Source organism: Poecile atricapillus, chromosome 28 (assembly GCF_030490865.1).
Source record: "Poecile atricapillus isolate bPoeAtr1 chromosome 28, bPoeAtr1.hap1, whole genome shotgun sequence".
NCBI lineage: Eukaryota > Metazoa > Chordata > Aves > Passeriformes > Paridae > Poecile > Poecile atricapillus.
In genome coordinates this window covers 1894035-1908855 of record NC_081276.1, presented here as the reverse complement: position 1 = coordinate 1908855, position 14821 = coordinate 1894035, and the positions used below count along the sequence as shown (strand labels likewise).

At 50.1% G+C, this 14821-nt stretch overlaps 1 protein-coding gene across 5 annotated transcripts in view; it reads right to left on the bottom strand.

Moving 5' to 3' along the window:
• The window catches only part of GATAD2A (GATA zinc finger domain containing 2A), a 50992-nt gene that overhangs the window by 22890 nt on the left and 13281 nt on the right, over positions 1-14821 (bottom strand). For 3 of the 5 annotated variants that reach the window (XM_058858905.1, XM_058858904.1, XM_058858906.1), the window contains exons 2-3: positions 12983-13025; positions 2027-2289 (exon numbers count right to left, since the gene is read on the bottom strand). In XM_058858905.1, the coding sequence (XP_058714888.1) occupies positions 2027-2280 (254 nt within the window). In that variant the 5' untranslated portion in view covers positions 2281-2289; positions 12983-13025. Of the gene's footprint in view, positions 1-1330; positions 1348-1708; positions 1739-2026; positions 2290-12982; positions 13026-14821 lie in introns of those variants that run through there. The other 2 variants (XM_058858907.1, XM_058858908.1) reach the window with 2 other exon arrangements.

Here is a 14821-nt window from a genome sequence, read left to right as displayed (position 1 = left end):
GGAATCCCAGATCCAGGGAATCCCCAAACCCTGGGAATCCCCAAATCCAGGGAATCCCCAGATCCAGGGAATCCCCAAATCCAGGGAATCTCCAGATCCAGGGAATCTCCAGATCCAGGGAATCCCCAAACCCAGGGAATCCCCAATCCAGGGAATCCCCAAATCCAGGGAATCCCAAATCCAGGGAATCCCAAATCCAGGGAATCCCCAGATCCAGGGAATCCCCAGATCCAGGGAATCCCCAAATCCAGGGAATCCCCAAATCCAGGGAATCTCCAGATCCAGGGAATCCCAAATCCAGGGAATCCCAAATCCAGGGAATCCCAAATCCAGGGAATCCCCAGATCCAGGGAATCCCAAATCCAGGGAATCTCCAGATCCAGGGAATCCCCAAATCCAGGGAATCCCCAATCCAGGGAATCCCAAATCCAGGGAATCCCAAATCCAGGGAATCCCCAAATCCAGGGAATCCCCAAATCCAGGGAATCCCAAATCCAGGGAATCCCCAAACCTAGGGAATCCCCAAATCCAGGGAATCCCAAATCCAGGGAATCCCCAAATCCAGGGAATCCCCAGATCCAGGGAATCCCCAAATCCAGGGAATCCCAGATCCGGGGATTTCCCTCTGGAAGTGCCACAGGCTGAACATTCCCAGTTTTTCCCTGGATTTGCACAAAGGCCGGGAATGAGAAATTCCCAAACTCCTCTGGCTGCCGGAATTCCCGGAATTCCATCGGCAGCCCAAGGAAATTTGGGATTGGGATGAGCAGGAATTTCCCCTGGAATGGGAGGAGCTTCCAGACCTTTCCCACCCAAAGCATTCCCGGGATTCCCTTCCCGACTTTCCCAGGATTCCAAAGAAAAAACCGGAATTCCCCTCCCCCCTCCCCCCCCCTCCTTTCCCGGGAATCCCAAAATCCCGGCCGGGAAAACCCGGGATGGGCTCCTTTTCCCAAGGGATGATCCCGCTTTTCCACCTGGTGTTATCCCAAAATTTGGGCTGGAAAACTTGGAATTGGAGCTGAATTCCCAAAATCCGCCGGATTTTCCAACCCAAAAACCAAATCCCAACCCCCCCCCCCCCCCACCACATCCCGATAAAAACCGGGATCCAAACCCAAAGAATTCCCGGAATTCCCAGGAATCCTCAGAATTCCCGGAATTCCCAGGGATCCTCACCCTTTGGAAGTGCTCAGATCCACATCCCAATAAAAACCGGGATCCAATCCCCAGAATTCCCAGGATCCAATCCCAGAATTCCCGGAATTCCAAACCCAGAATTCCAAACCCCAGAATTCCCAGAATTCCCGGAATTCCCGGGAATCCTCACCCTTTGGAAGTGCTCATATCCACATCCCAATAAAAACAAGGATCCAATCCCCAGAATTCCCAGAATTCCTGGAATTCCCAGGAATCCTCACCCTTTGGAAGTGCTCAGATCCATGGGCTCATCCCCATCCAATAAAAACCGGGATCCAATCCCAGAATTCCCGGAATTCCCGGGAATCCTCACCCTTTGGAAGTGCTCATATCCACATCCCAATAAAAACCGGGATCCAAACCCCAGAATTCCTGGAATTCCCGGAATTCCAATAAAAACTGGGATCCAAACCCCAGAATTCCCAGGATCCAATCCCAGAATTCCCGGAATTCCCGGAATTCCCAGGATCCAAACCCCAGAATTCCCGGAATTCCCGGGAATCCTCACCCTTTGGAAGTGCTCATATCCACGGGCTCATCCCCAGCCACATCCCAATAAAAACTGGGATCCAATCCCCAGAATTCCCAGGATCCAATCCCAGAATTCCCGGAATTCCCAGGATCCAAACCCCAGAATTCCCAGAATTCCCAGGAATCCTCACCCTTTGGAAGTGCTCATATCCACGGGCTCATCCCCAGCCACATCCCAATAAAAACTGGGATCCAATCCCCAGAATTCCCAGGATCCAATCCCAGAATTCCCAGAATTCCCGGAATTCCAAACCCCAGAATTCCCAGAATTCCCGGAATTCCCAGGAATCCTCACCCTTTGGAAGTGCTCATATCCACGGGCTCATCCCCGGCCGGCAGCTCCACTTTGATGGTGGCTTTGACTTCCCCACTTTTCAACATTCCCGGGATTTTCCCGGCTCCGGGATCCGCTTTGATTTTCATCTCCCCCTCGGAGCCCAGCTCGGATCCCGGAATTCCTTTGTCCATCCTGAGTTTTTTATTTTCCGGCTCCGATTCCCGCTCCAGGGCGCGTTTCTGGCTCCGGGTGCGACATGAGTCCTCGCTCATGGTCAGGGGCTGGCAAAAGGACGGGAAAGGGTTAAAAAAATCTGGGAATTGCGGGGAAAAATCCGGGTGGGAATGGTGGGAAAGAGGGGGAAATGGAATGGGGGAAAGGGAGGAGGGAAAGGGTTAAAAATGATGGGAAAGGGGGGGAATATTGGGAAAAAGGGGGGAAAAATTCTGGGAAAAGGGGGAGAAAATATTGGGAAAAGGGGGGGAAAAAATCCTGGGAAAGGGGGGGAAAGTTCTGGGAAAAGGGGGAAAAATATTGGGAAAAGAGAAAAAAAATCTGGGAAAAGGGAGGGAAAATCTTGGGAAAAAGGGACAGAAAAAATTCTGGGAAAGGGGGGAAAAAGTCCTGGTAAAGGGGGAAAAAATTCTGGGAAAGGGGGGGGAAAAATGTTTGGAAAGGGGGGAAAAATATTGGGAAAAGGGGGGAAAAAATTCTGGGAAAAGGGGGAAAAAGTCTTGGGAAAGGGGAAAAAAAATGCTGGGAAAAAGGGGAAAAATATTGGAAAAAGGGGGGAAAAAATATTGGGAAAGGGGGGAAAAAATCCTGGGAAAGGGGGGGAAAGTTCTGGGAAATGAGGAAAAAATTCTGGGAAAAGGGGGGAAAAAATCTTGGGAAAGGGGGGAAAAAAATTCTGGGAAAGGGGGGGAGGTTCTGGGAAAAGGGGGAAAAATATTGGGAAAAGAGGAAAAAAATCTTGGGAAAAGGGAGGGAAAATATTGGGAAAAAAAATCTGGGAAAGGGGGGAAAAAATCCTGAGAAAGGGGGGGAAAATCCTTGGAAAAGGGAGGGAAAATCCTTGGAAAAAGGAGGGAAAATCCCTGGAAAAGGGAGGGAAAATCCCTGGAAAAGGGGCTGGGAAAAGGGGAGGGAAAATCCTTGGAAAACCCCTGGAAAAGGGGCTGGAAAAGAGATGAAAAAAAGACGGAAAAGGGGCTGGAAAACCCCTGGAAAAAGGGAATTCCCGGTGTTTTTCCCTTCCCAAAATTCCAGCCAATCCCAGGGCAGGGAATGGGAGAAAAGAGGGAAAAAAAATTCCTCGGGAATGTCGGGAAAAGTTTGGCAAAGAAGAAATTTCTGGATTTTCCAGGTGAGATTCCAGGATTGGGGTTGGATTTGAGGAAGTTCAGGAGGGAAATTCCCAATTAAAATGAGAATTCCAAGAAAATTCCGATGGAAAAGGAGAAATTTGGGCTGAAAATTCCATCTTTTCCCACATCCTGGAATTCCTCTCCAAGTTTTTCCCACTCAGCTCCGGGAATTTTGGGAGCCAAAATTCCAAAGAGCAAAAAATTCGGGATGAGAAAATTCCCAAAGGTGGAAAAAAATCGGGATTCAAACATTCCCAAAGCTCCTGAGGGAACTTTTTCCATGGATTTGCTGCTCCTGAGGATTCTTGGGAAGAATTCCCGGATATCCTGACTTTGCATCATCCCAAAATTCCTGGGAATTCTTTTTTTTCTGGGAATTTTTTTCATGTCTGAACTCAAAGATCCCCGAGAATTCCCAGGAAAATCCACGGGATGAACAATTCCAACCCCGGGAATTCCACAAAGCCAAAAAATTCCCAAACTTTTCTTCGGGAATTCAGCTCCAATTCCCAAATTTTCCAGCCCAAACTTCGGGATAACAACAGGTGGAAAAGCGGGATCATCCCTTTGGAAAAGGAGCCGATCCCGGGTTTTCCCAGCCGGGATTTTGGGATTCCCGGGAAAAGGGGAGGGGAGGGGGGAGGGGAATTCCGGGATCCCGCTGGAATTCCCGGGAATTCCGGCATTCCAAGGGTTAAACGCTGCCATTTCCGCGCCATTCCCGAGAAATCTCCGGGAACAAAATGGCAGCGCTTAACCCTTGGAATGCCGGAGGGAGCCGGGAATTCCCAGCGGGAAATTCCCGGGATCCATCCCGACCTTTCCCGCGGGATTTTTCCCGCGTTTTCCCGCATTTCCCGCGCTGGGAATCCCGGGATTGATCCCGATATTTCCAGAGGTTTTTTTCCCGTTTTTCCCGGGTTGGGAATTCCCTGCTATTCCCGGGATTCCCCCGCGGGGTTTCCCTCCCGCTTTTCCCGAATTTCCCGGGCTGGGAATTCCCTGAAATTCCCGGGATTCCCTCCGGGATCGATCCCGATTTTCCCAAAATTCCTCTCGGTTCCTTCCCGGACTGCTCGTGGCGGGAATTCCCCGAAATTCCCGGGATTCCTTTGATTCCCTCCGGGGTCAATCCCGCTTTTCCCGAAATCCCGGGCTGGGAATTCCCTGAAATTCCCGGGATTCCTTTGATTCCCAAAGGGAATTCCCAGCCCGGAATTCCTGGGATTTTTTTTTCCCCCATTTTTCCAGGAATTCCCTGGGAGCCAATCCCGAGCTGGGAATTCCCGGGATTCCCAGAGGCTCCCAAATCCCTCGGGAATTTTCCCGAGGCTCCTCAGGGCTGGAAAAAGTTTGGGATAAAATTCCAGGAATTCGGGAATTCCCTCGGGAATTCCGGCCCCTCCCCGATGGAATTTTCCTCCAAGGAATTGGAATTTTTTGGGAGCGAAATTTCCGCAGGAATTTGAAGGGAAAAAAAAAAAAAATCATCCTTAAAATTCCCGATCCTGGAAATTCAGAGCTCCAAAGGCTCTGGAAAAGTGGGAAAGGAGAATCCCAAAATTCCACAGGAGCTGGAAAAATGGGGAAGAGAATTCCTGGGATTTCTGTGGAATTCCCAGGATTTCTGTGGAATTCCCGGGATTTCTGTGGAATTCCCGGGATTTCTGTGGAATTCCCGGGATTTCTGTGGAATTCCCGGGATTTCTGTGGAATTCCTGGGATTTCTGTAAAATTCCCGGGATTTCTGTGGAATTCCTGGGATTTCTGTGGAATTCCCGGGATTTCTGTGGAATTCCTGGGATTTCTGTGGAATTCCCAGCAAATTTTCCCAGGGGGGAGCTGGAATTTTGGGAGGAATTTGTGGGATTTTATGGGAATTTTGGGAATTCTCTGCTTCCCTGGAAAACCGGATTAAAACCAGGAAAAATTCCTGAAAAAATCCGGATTTTCCCGCGGGAACGATTCCCGGATTTTTCCCGGCTGGAAAATTCCGGACTCAGATTCCCGGGCTGGGAATTTTGGGAATGAGTTTGGAACCTTGGGAATGCAAAGGGGAAAATCCAGGAGAAGAATTCCCAACTTTTCCTGGGATTTTCCAGGATTCTCCGTTTATTAATCAATCAATCATTAATTAATCATTAATTAATTGATTAATTATTCCCTCCAGGGAGGATTTCCCGGTCGGAATTCCTCCCTTAAGGAGGAAAATTCCAAGATTTATTTCTTGGGAAGCGCCTGGAGGGAGGGGCAATGAAACCCGGATAATTTAAATATTCATGAGGCGATTTGCATATTCATGAGCTGATTTGAATATTCCTGAATAAATTTGAATACTGATGAGGTGTGAAATTGGATTTTTCCCAATTAATTCCTCGTTAAGGGGGGAATTTCCAGCCTTAATTAATGAAACATTCCCGATCCCGGCGGCTTTTCCAGCTGGGAATGGGGAATTCCAGGCTGGGGATTCCTGAAATTCCTGGAATTCCCAAAATTCCTGGGGATTCCTGACATTCCTGGGAATTCCCAACATTCCTGGGAATTCCCGACATCCCTGGGAATTCCTGATATCCCTGAGGATTCCAAACATCCCTGGGAATTCCTGACATTCCTGGGAATTCCTGACATCCCTGGGAATTCCTGACATTCCCTGGAATTCCTGACATTCCTGGGAATTCCTGACATTCCTGGGAATTCCTGACATCCCCTGGAATTCCTGACATTCCTGGGAATTCCTGACATTCCTGGGAATTCCTGATATCCCTGAGGATTCCAAACATTCCTGGGAATTCCTGACACTCCCAGGAATTCCTGACATCCCTGGGGATTCCCAACATTCCCGGGAATTCCCGGCTTTTCCCTCAGTCCCATGGGAATTCCCCACAGGAACCTCCTGAGCCGGGGAAAAGCGGCCGGAAAACCCCGGGAATTCTGGGAATGAGGGAATTTCCCGGGAATCTGCGGGAATCCCGAACATTCCATGGGAATTGTGGGGTGGGGGAGGGGACAGTGACAGTGACAGTGACACGGTGACAGTGACACAGTGACAGTGACAGTGACAGTGACAGTGACACAGTGACAGTGACAGTGACAGTGACACAGTGACAGTGACAGTGACAGAGTGACAGTGACACAGTGACAGTGACAGTGACACAGTGACAGTGACAGTGACACAGTGACAGTGACAGTGACAGTGACAGTGACACAGTGACAGTGACAGTGACACAGTGACAGTGACAGTGACACAGTGACAGTGACAGTGACAGTGACACAGTGACAGTGACAGTGACACAGTGACAGTGACAGTGACAGTGACACAGTGACAGTGACAGTGACACAGTGACAGTGACACAGTGACAGTGACAGTGACACAGTGACAGTGACAGTGACACAGTGACAGTGACAGTGACAGAGTGACAGTGACAGTGACAGTGACACAGTGACAGTGACAGTGACACAGTGACAGTGACAGTGACAGTGACACAGTGACAGTGACAGTGACACAGTGACAGTGACACAGTGACAGTGACAGTGACACAGTGACAGTGACACAGTGACAGTGACACAGTGACAGTGACAGTGACAGTGACAGTGACAGTGACACAGTGACAGTGACACAGTGACAGTGACAGTGACACAGTGACAGTGACAGTGACAGTGACAGTGACAGTGACACAGTGACAGTGACACAGTGACACAGTGACAGTGACAGTGACAGTGACAGTGACACAGTGACAGTGACAGTGACAGTGACAGTGACAGTGACACAGTGACAGTGACACAGTGACACAGTGACAGTGACACAGTGACAGTGACAGTGACAGTGACACAGTGACAGTGACAGTGACAGTGACAGTGACAGTGACACAGTGACAGTGACACAGTGACAGTGACAGTGACACAGTGACAGTGACACAGTGACAGTGACAGTGACAGTGACACAGTGACAGTGACACAGTGACAGTGACAGTGACACAGTGACAGTGACACAGTGACAGTGACAGTGACACAGTGACAGTGACAGTGACAGTGACAGTGACACAGTGACACAGTGACAGTGACACAGTGACAGTGACAGTGACACAGTGACAGTGACAGTGACAGTGACACAGTGACAGTGACAGTGACACAGTGACAGTGACACAGTGACAGTGACAGTGACAGTGACACAGTGACAGTGACAGTGACAGTGACAGTGACACAGTGACAGTGACAGTGACACAGTGACAGTGACAGTGACAGTGACACAGTGACAGTGACAGTGACAGTGACAGTGACACAGTGACAGTGACACAGTGACACAGTGACAGTGACAGTGACACAGTGACAGTGACACAGTGACACAGTGACACAGTGACAGTGACACAGTGACAGTGACAGTGACAGTGACAGTGACACAGTGACAGTGACACAGTGACAGTGACACAGTGACAGTGACACAGTGACAGTGACAGTGACAGTGACAGTGACACAGTGACAGTGACACAGTGACACAGTGACAGTGACACAGTGACAGTGACACAGTGACAGTGACAGTGACACAGTGACAGTGACACAGTGACAGTGACAGTGACACAGTGACAGTGACACAGTGACACAGTGACAGTGACAGTGACAGTGACAGTGACACAGTGACAGTGACAGTGACAGTGACACAGTGACAGTGACAGTGACAGTGACAGTGACACAGTGACAGTGACACAGTGACAGTGACAGTGACAGTGACACAGTGACAGTGACACAGTGACACAGTGACAGTGACAGTGACAGTGACACAGTGACAGTGACACAGTGACAGTGACAGTGACACAGTGACAGTGACAGTGACACAGTGACAGTGACACAGTGACAGTGACAGTGACAGTGACACAGTGACAGTGACAGTGACAGTGACAGTGACACAGTGACAGTGACACAGTGACAGTGACAGTGACAGTGACACAGTGACAGTGACAGTGACAGTGACAGTGACACAGTGACACAGTGACAGTGACAGTGACACAGTGACAGTGACACAGTGACAGTGACAGTGACACAGTGACAGTGACACAGTGACAGTGACAGTGACAGTGACACAGTGACAGTGACAGTGACAGTGACACAGTGACAGTGACAGTGACAGTGACACAGTGACAGTGACACAGTGACACAGTGACAGTGACAGTGACACAGTGACAGTGACACAGTGACAGTGACACAGTGACAGTGACACAGTGACAGTGACAGTGACACAGTGACAGTGACAGTGACACAGTGACAGTGACACAGTGACAGTGACAGTGACACAGTGACAGTGACACAGTGACAGTGACAGTGACAGTGACACAGTGACAGTGACAGTGACAGTGACAGTGACACAGTGACAGTGACACAGTGACAGTGACAGTGACAGTGACACAGTGACAGTGACAGTGACAGTGACAGTGACACAGTGACAGTGACAGTGACACAGTGACAGTGACACAGTGACAGTGACAGTGACAGTGACACAGTGACAGTGACACAGTGACAGTGACAGTGACACAGTGACAGTGACACAGTGACAGTGACAGTGACACAGTGACAGTGACAGTGACAGTGACAGTGACACAGTGACACAGTGACAGTGACACAGTGACAGTGACAGTGACACAGTGACAGTGACAGTGACAGTGACACAGTGACAGTGACAGTGACACAGTGACAGTGACACAGTGACAGTGACAGTGACAGTGACACAGTGACAGTGACAGTGACAGTGACAGTGACACAGTGACAGTGACAGTGACACAGTGACAGTGACAGTGACAGTGACACAGTGACAGTGACAGTGACAGTGACAGTGACACAGTGACAGTGACACAGTGACACAGTGACAGTGACAGTGACACAGTGACAGTGACACAGTGACACAGTGACACAGTGACAGTGACACAGTGACAGTGACAGTGACAGTGACAGTGACACAGTGACAGTGACACAGTGACAGTGACACAGTGACAGTGACACAGTGACAGTGACAGTGACAGTGACAGTGACACAGTGACAGTGACACAGTGACACAGTGACAGTGACACAGTGACAGTGACAGTGACAGTGACACAGTGACAGTGACACAGTGACAGTGACAGTGACACAGTGACAGTGACACAGTGACAGTGACAGTGACACAGTGACAGTGACACAGTGACACAGTGACAGTGACAGTGACAGTGACAGTGACACAGTGACAGTGACAGTGACAGTGACACAGTGACAGTGACAGTGACAGTGACAGTGACACAGTGACAGTGACACAGTGACAGTGACAGTGACAGTGACACAGTGACAGTGACACAGTGACACAGACAGTGACAGTGACACAGTGACAGTGACACAGTGACAGTGACAGTGACACAGTGACAGTGACAGTGACACAGTGACAGTGACACAGTGACAGTGACAGTGACAGTGACACAGTGACAGTGACAGTGACAGTGACAGTGACACAGTGACAGTGACACAGTGACAGTGACAGTGACAGTGACACAGTGACAGTGACAGTGACAGTGACAGTGACAGTGACACAGTGACACAGTGACAGTGACAGTGACACAGTGACAGTGACACAGTGACAGTGACAGTGACAGTGACACAGTGACAGTGACACAGTGACAGTGACAGTGACAGTGACACAGTGACAGTGACACAGTGACACAGTGACAGTGACAGTGACACAGTGACAGTGACACAGTGACAGTGACACAGTGACAGTGACACAGTGACAGTGACAGTGACACAGTGACAGTGACACAGTGACAGTGACAGTGACACAGTGACAGTGACACAGTGACAGTGACAGTGACAGTGACACAGTGACAGTGACAGTGACAGTGACAGTGACACAGTGACAGTGACACAGTGACAGTGACAGTGACAGTGACACAGTGACAGTGACAGTGACAGTGACAGTGACACAGTGACAGTGACACAGTGACACAGTGACAGTGACACAGTGACAGTGACACAGTGACACAGTGACAGTGACACAGTGACAGTGACACAGTGACAGTGACACAGTGACAGTGACACAGTGACAGTGACAGTGACAGTGACACAGTGACACAGTGACAGTGACAGTGACAGTGACAGTGACACAGTGACACAGTGACAGTGACACAGTGACAGTGACACAGTGACAGTGACACAGTGACAGTGACACAGTGACAGTGACAGTGACAGTGACACAGTGACAGTGACACAGTGACAGTGACACAGTGACAGTGACAGTGACAGTGACAGTGACAGTGACACAGTGACAGTGACACAGTGACAGTGACAGTGACAGTGACAGTGACAGTGACACAGTGACAGTGACACAGTGACAGTGACAGTGACACAGTGACAGTGACAGTGACACAGTGACAGTGACACAGTGACAGTGACAGTGACAGTGACAGTGACACAGTGACAGTGACAGTGACAGTGACAGTGACAGTGACAGTGACACAGTGACAGTGACACAGTGACAGTGACAGTGACAGTGACACAGTGACAGTGACAGTGACACAGTGACAGTGACACAGTGACAGTGACACAGTGACAGTGACAGTGACACAGTGACAGTGACAGTGACAGTGACACAGTGACACAGTGACAGTGACACAGTGACAGTGACAGTGACAGTGACACAGTGACACAGTGACAGTGACAGTGACAGTGACACAGTGACAGTGACAGTGACAGTGACACAGTGACAGTGACACAGTGACACAGTGACACAGTGACAGTGACAGTGACAGTGACACAGTGACAGTGACAGTGACAGTGACACAGTGACAGTGACAGTGACACAGTGACAGTGACAGTGACAGTGACACAGTGACAGTGACAGTGACACAGTGACAGTGACAGTGACAGTGACAGTGACACAGTGACAGTGACAGTGACAGTGACAGTGACACAGTGACAGTGACACAGTGACAGTGACAGTGACAGTGACAGTGACAGTGACACAGTGACAGTGACACAGTGACAGTGACACAGTGACAGTGACAGTGACAGTGACACAGTGACACAGTGACAGTGACACAGTGACAGTGACACAGTGACACAGTGACAGTGACAGTGACAGTGACACAGTGACAGTGACACAGTGACAGTGACAGTGACACAGTGACAGTGACACAGTGACAGTGACAGTGACACAGTGACAGTGACAGTGACACAGTGACAGTGACACAGTGACAGTGACAGTGACAGTGACACAGTGACAGTGACAGTGACAGTGACACAGTGACAGTGACACAGTGACAGTGACAGTGACAGTGACAGTGACACAGTGACAGTGACACAGTGACAGTGACACAGGGACAGTGACACAGTGACAGTGACACAGTGACAGTGACAGTGACAGTGACAGTGACACAGTGACAGTGACACAGGGACAGTGACACAGTGACAGTGACAGTGACACAGTGACACAGTGACAGTGACACAGTGACAATGACAGTGACACAGTGACAGTGACAGTGACAGTGACAGTGACAGTGACACAGTGACAGTGACACAGTGACAGTGACACAGTGACAGTGACACAGTGACAGTGACAGTGACACAGTGACACAGTGACAGTGACACAGTGACAATGACAGTGACACAGTGACAGTGACAGTGACAGTGACACAGTGACAGTGACAGTGACAGTGACACAGTGACAGTGACACAGTGACACAGTGACAGTGACAGTGACAGTGACACAGTGACAGTGACACAGTGACAGTGACAGTGACAGTGACAGTGACACAGTGACAGTGACAGTGACACAGTGACAGTGACAGTGACAGTGACACAGTGACAGTGACACAGTGACAGTGACAGTGACACAGTGACAGTGACAGTGACAGTGACACAGTGACAGTGACACAGTGACAGTGACACAGTGACAGTGACAGTGACAGTGACACAGTGACAGTGACAGTGACAGTGACACAGTGACAGTGACACAGTGACAGTGACAATGACAATGACACGGTGACAGTTACGGTGACAGTGACAATGACAATGACACGGTGACAGTCAGGGTGACAGTGACAGTGACAGTTACGGTGACAGTTACGGTGTCACTGTCACCCCTCCCCAGGTGATTTCTCGGCCCCTCTCGGGTCATTCCCAGCTCCAAACTTTTCCCAAATTCCGGATCCTGAATCCCAAAATTCCCAAAAACCCCAAAATTCCAACCCCCAAAATTCCAAAAATTCCAATTCCCAAACATCCAAAAATTCCCCAAAAATCCCAAAAATTCCAAATTCCAAATCCCAAAATTCCAAAAAATTCCAATTCCCAAACATCCAAAAATTCCCCAAAAATCCCAAAATCCAAACCCCCCAAAAATCCCAAATTCCAAATCCCAAAAATCCCAAATTCCAAATCCCAAAAATTCCAAATTCCAAATCCCAAAAATCCGAAAATTCCAAATCCCAAAAATCCCAAACCCCCAAAAATTCCCAACCCTAAAAATCCCAAAATTCCCAAAAATTCCCAAATTCCCCCCCAGCCCCGGAATTCCGGCCTTTGGTGTGGCAGAGATTCCCCAGCCCATGGAATTCCATGGAATTTCCTGGAATTCCCGGGAATTCCCGGCTCTTACCTGTCAGGGAAGGTCATTCCGGGATGAGCCGGAGCCGAGGATCCTGCGGGAAGAGACGGGGTGAGAATCCCTGGAATTCCCTGGAATTCCAACATTCCCGAGGGAAATTCCCGGATGGAAACTCCGCCCACCCCCAGCCGGGAACAGCTCCGGGGTTTGGGAATTCCGGCTCCATCCCAGGAATTCCGGCTCCATCCCGGGAATTCCGGCTCCATCCCAGGATTTGGGAATTCCGGCTCCATCCCAGGGTTTGGGAATTCCGGCTCCATCCCGGGAATTCCGGCTCCATCCCGGGGTTTGGGAATTCCGGCTCCATCCCGGGAATTCCGGCTCCATCCCGGGATTTGGGAATTCCGGCTCCATCCCAGGGTTTGGGAATTCCGGCTCCATCCCGGGGTTTGGGAATTCCGGCTCCATCCTGGGATTTGGGAATTCCGGCTCCATCCTGGGATTTGGGAATTCCGGCTCCATCCCAGGAATTCCAGCTCCATCCCGGGATTTGGGAATTCCATGGAAATCGGGAATCCCTGGATTTGGAATCGGGATAAAAGCAGCGATTCCCATAAAATCCCAGGATTTTTCTGCCTTTTCCAGCAGAATTCCCGGGATCGCGGCACAGGAGGCGCCCCCGGAGCTTCCCAAGGAGTTTTCCCACGGATCTGGAAGCTCCAGATTCCCAAAAAATTCCCCCCTGGAAGAGCCGGGCTGGCCTGGGAGCAATCCCAGATTCCCAGGAATGGCTCTTCCCGGATTTTCCCAAGGAATTCCCGAGGTTGGGATCCCAGCAGGATCCAGAGGATTCCCAGGATTTGCCCCTGGATCCGGCCCCGCCCGAGGCTTTTCCCGGGAACTTGGGATTGGGAAGCTCCGGAAGGAGCTCGGGAAAACATCCAAGAATCCCTGGAAAAACGGGATTTGGAGGGAATTCCTTGGGAAGCAGCAGAATCCAGGGAATTCCCAGCCTGGAATTCCACCCGATTTTGATGGATCCCGGAATTCCGGAGCCTCCATTTGTGCCTTTTCCATGGGAAAAACGGGAATCCTGGAGCGACTTTTCCATGGAATTGCCGTGGACAGGACCCGGCTCATCCCCTCTGGGACCAAATCCTGCTTTTTTTTTGGGAAAATCCAAGAATTCCCAACTTTTTCCCCTTCTTTTGGTTCATCCTTCGAATTCCTCAGGCACTGAAATCCATGGAATTCCCAGATTTCCCATCATTCCCGGTTTTTCTGGACCGGAAGCAGCTCCCGGAGCCTTTGGCCGTTCCCGGGGTTTTCCGGCTGCTCCGGAATTCCGGGAATTCCAGCGGGAATTAACGGAGCTGAGCCGGAGCTGCTCCTGGTTAAGAGGATCTGGGAAAATCCCAGAAAATCCTTTGGAATTTGGAGCTGCCCCGGTCGCTTTTCCCGGGAGTTTGGGAAGCTCCGAGGATCCGGGAGAGCTGGAATTCCCTGGTTTTCACTGGGAAATTCTGGGATTCTGGAATTCCGGCTCCGTTAAAGTTCGGGATTCTTGGGAAGGAGCCCCTGGATCAGGAGTGGGAAAATCCTGGAAAAGTTTGGGATTTGTGGGAAAAGCTGGAGAAGGAAAAAGCCGGGATAGCGGGAATATTCCCGGCCGATCCCTGAGCTCCTTCCCACCCCAAAGCATCCCAGAATTCCAGGAATCCATGGAAAATCAGGGATTTATTCCCTTCCAGGATTCACCTCCGGCCTTGCAATTCCAGCAGCAACATCCCGGCTTTGGCTCTGGAATTCTGGGATTCGAAACATTCCCAGGACACCCTGACATTCCAACATTCCTGATTTTCCATCATTCCTGACTTTCCATCATTCCCA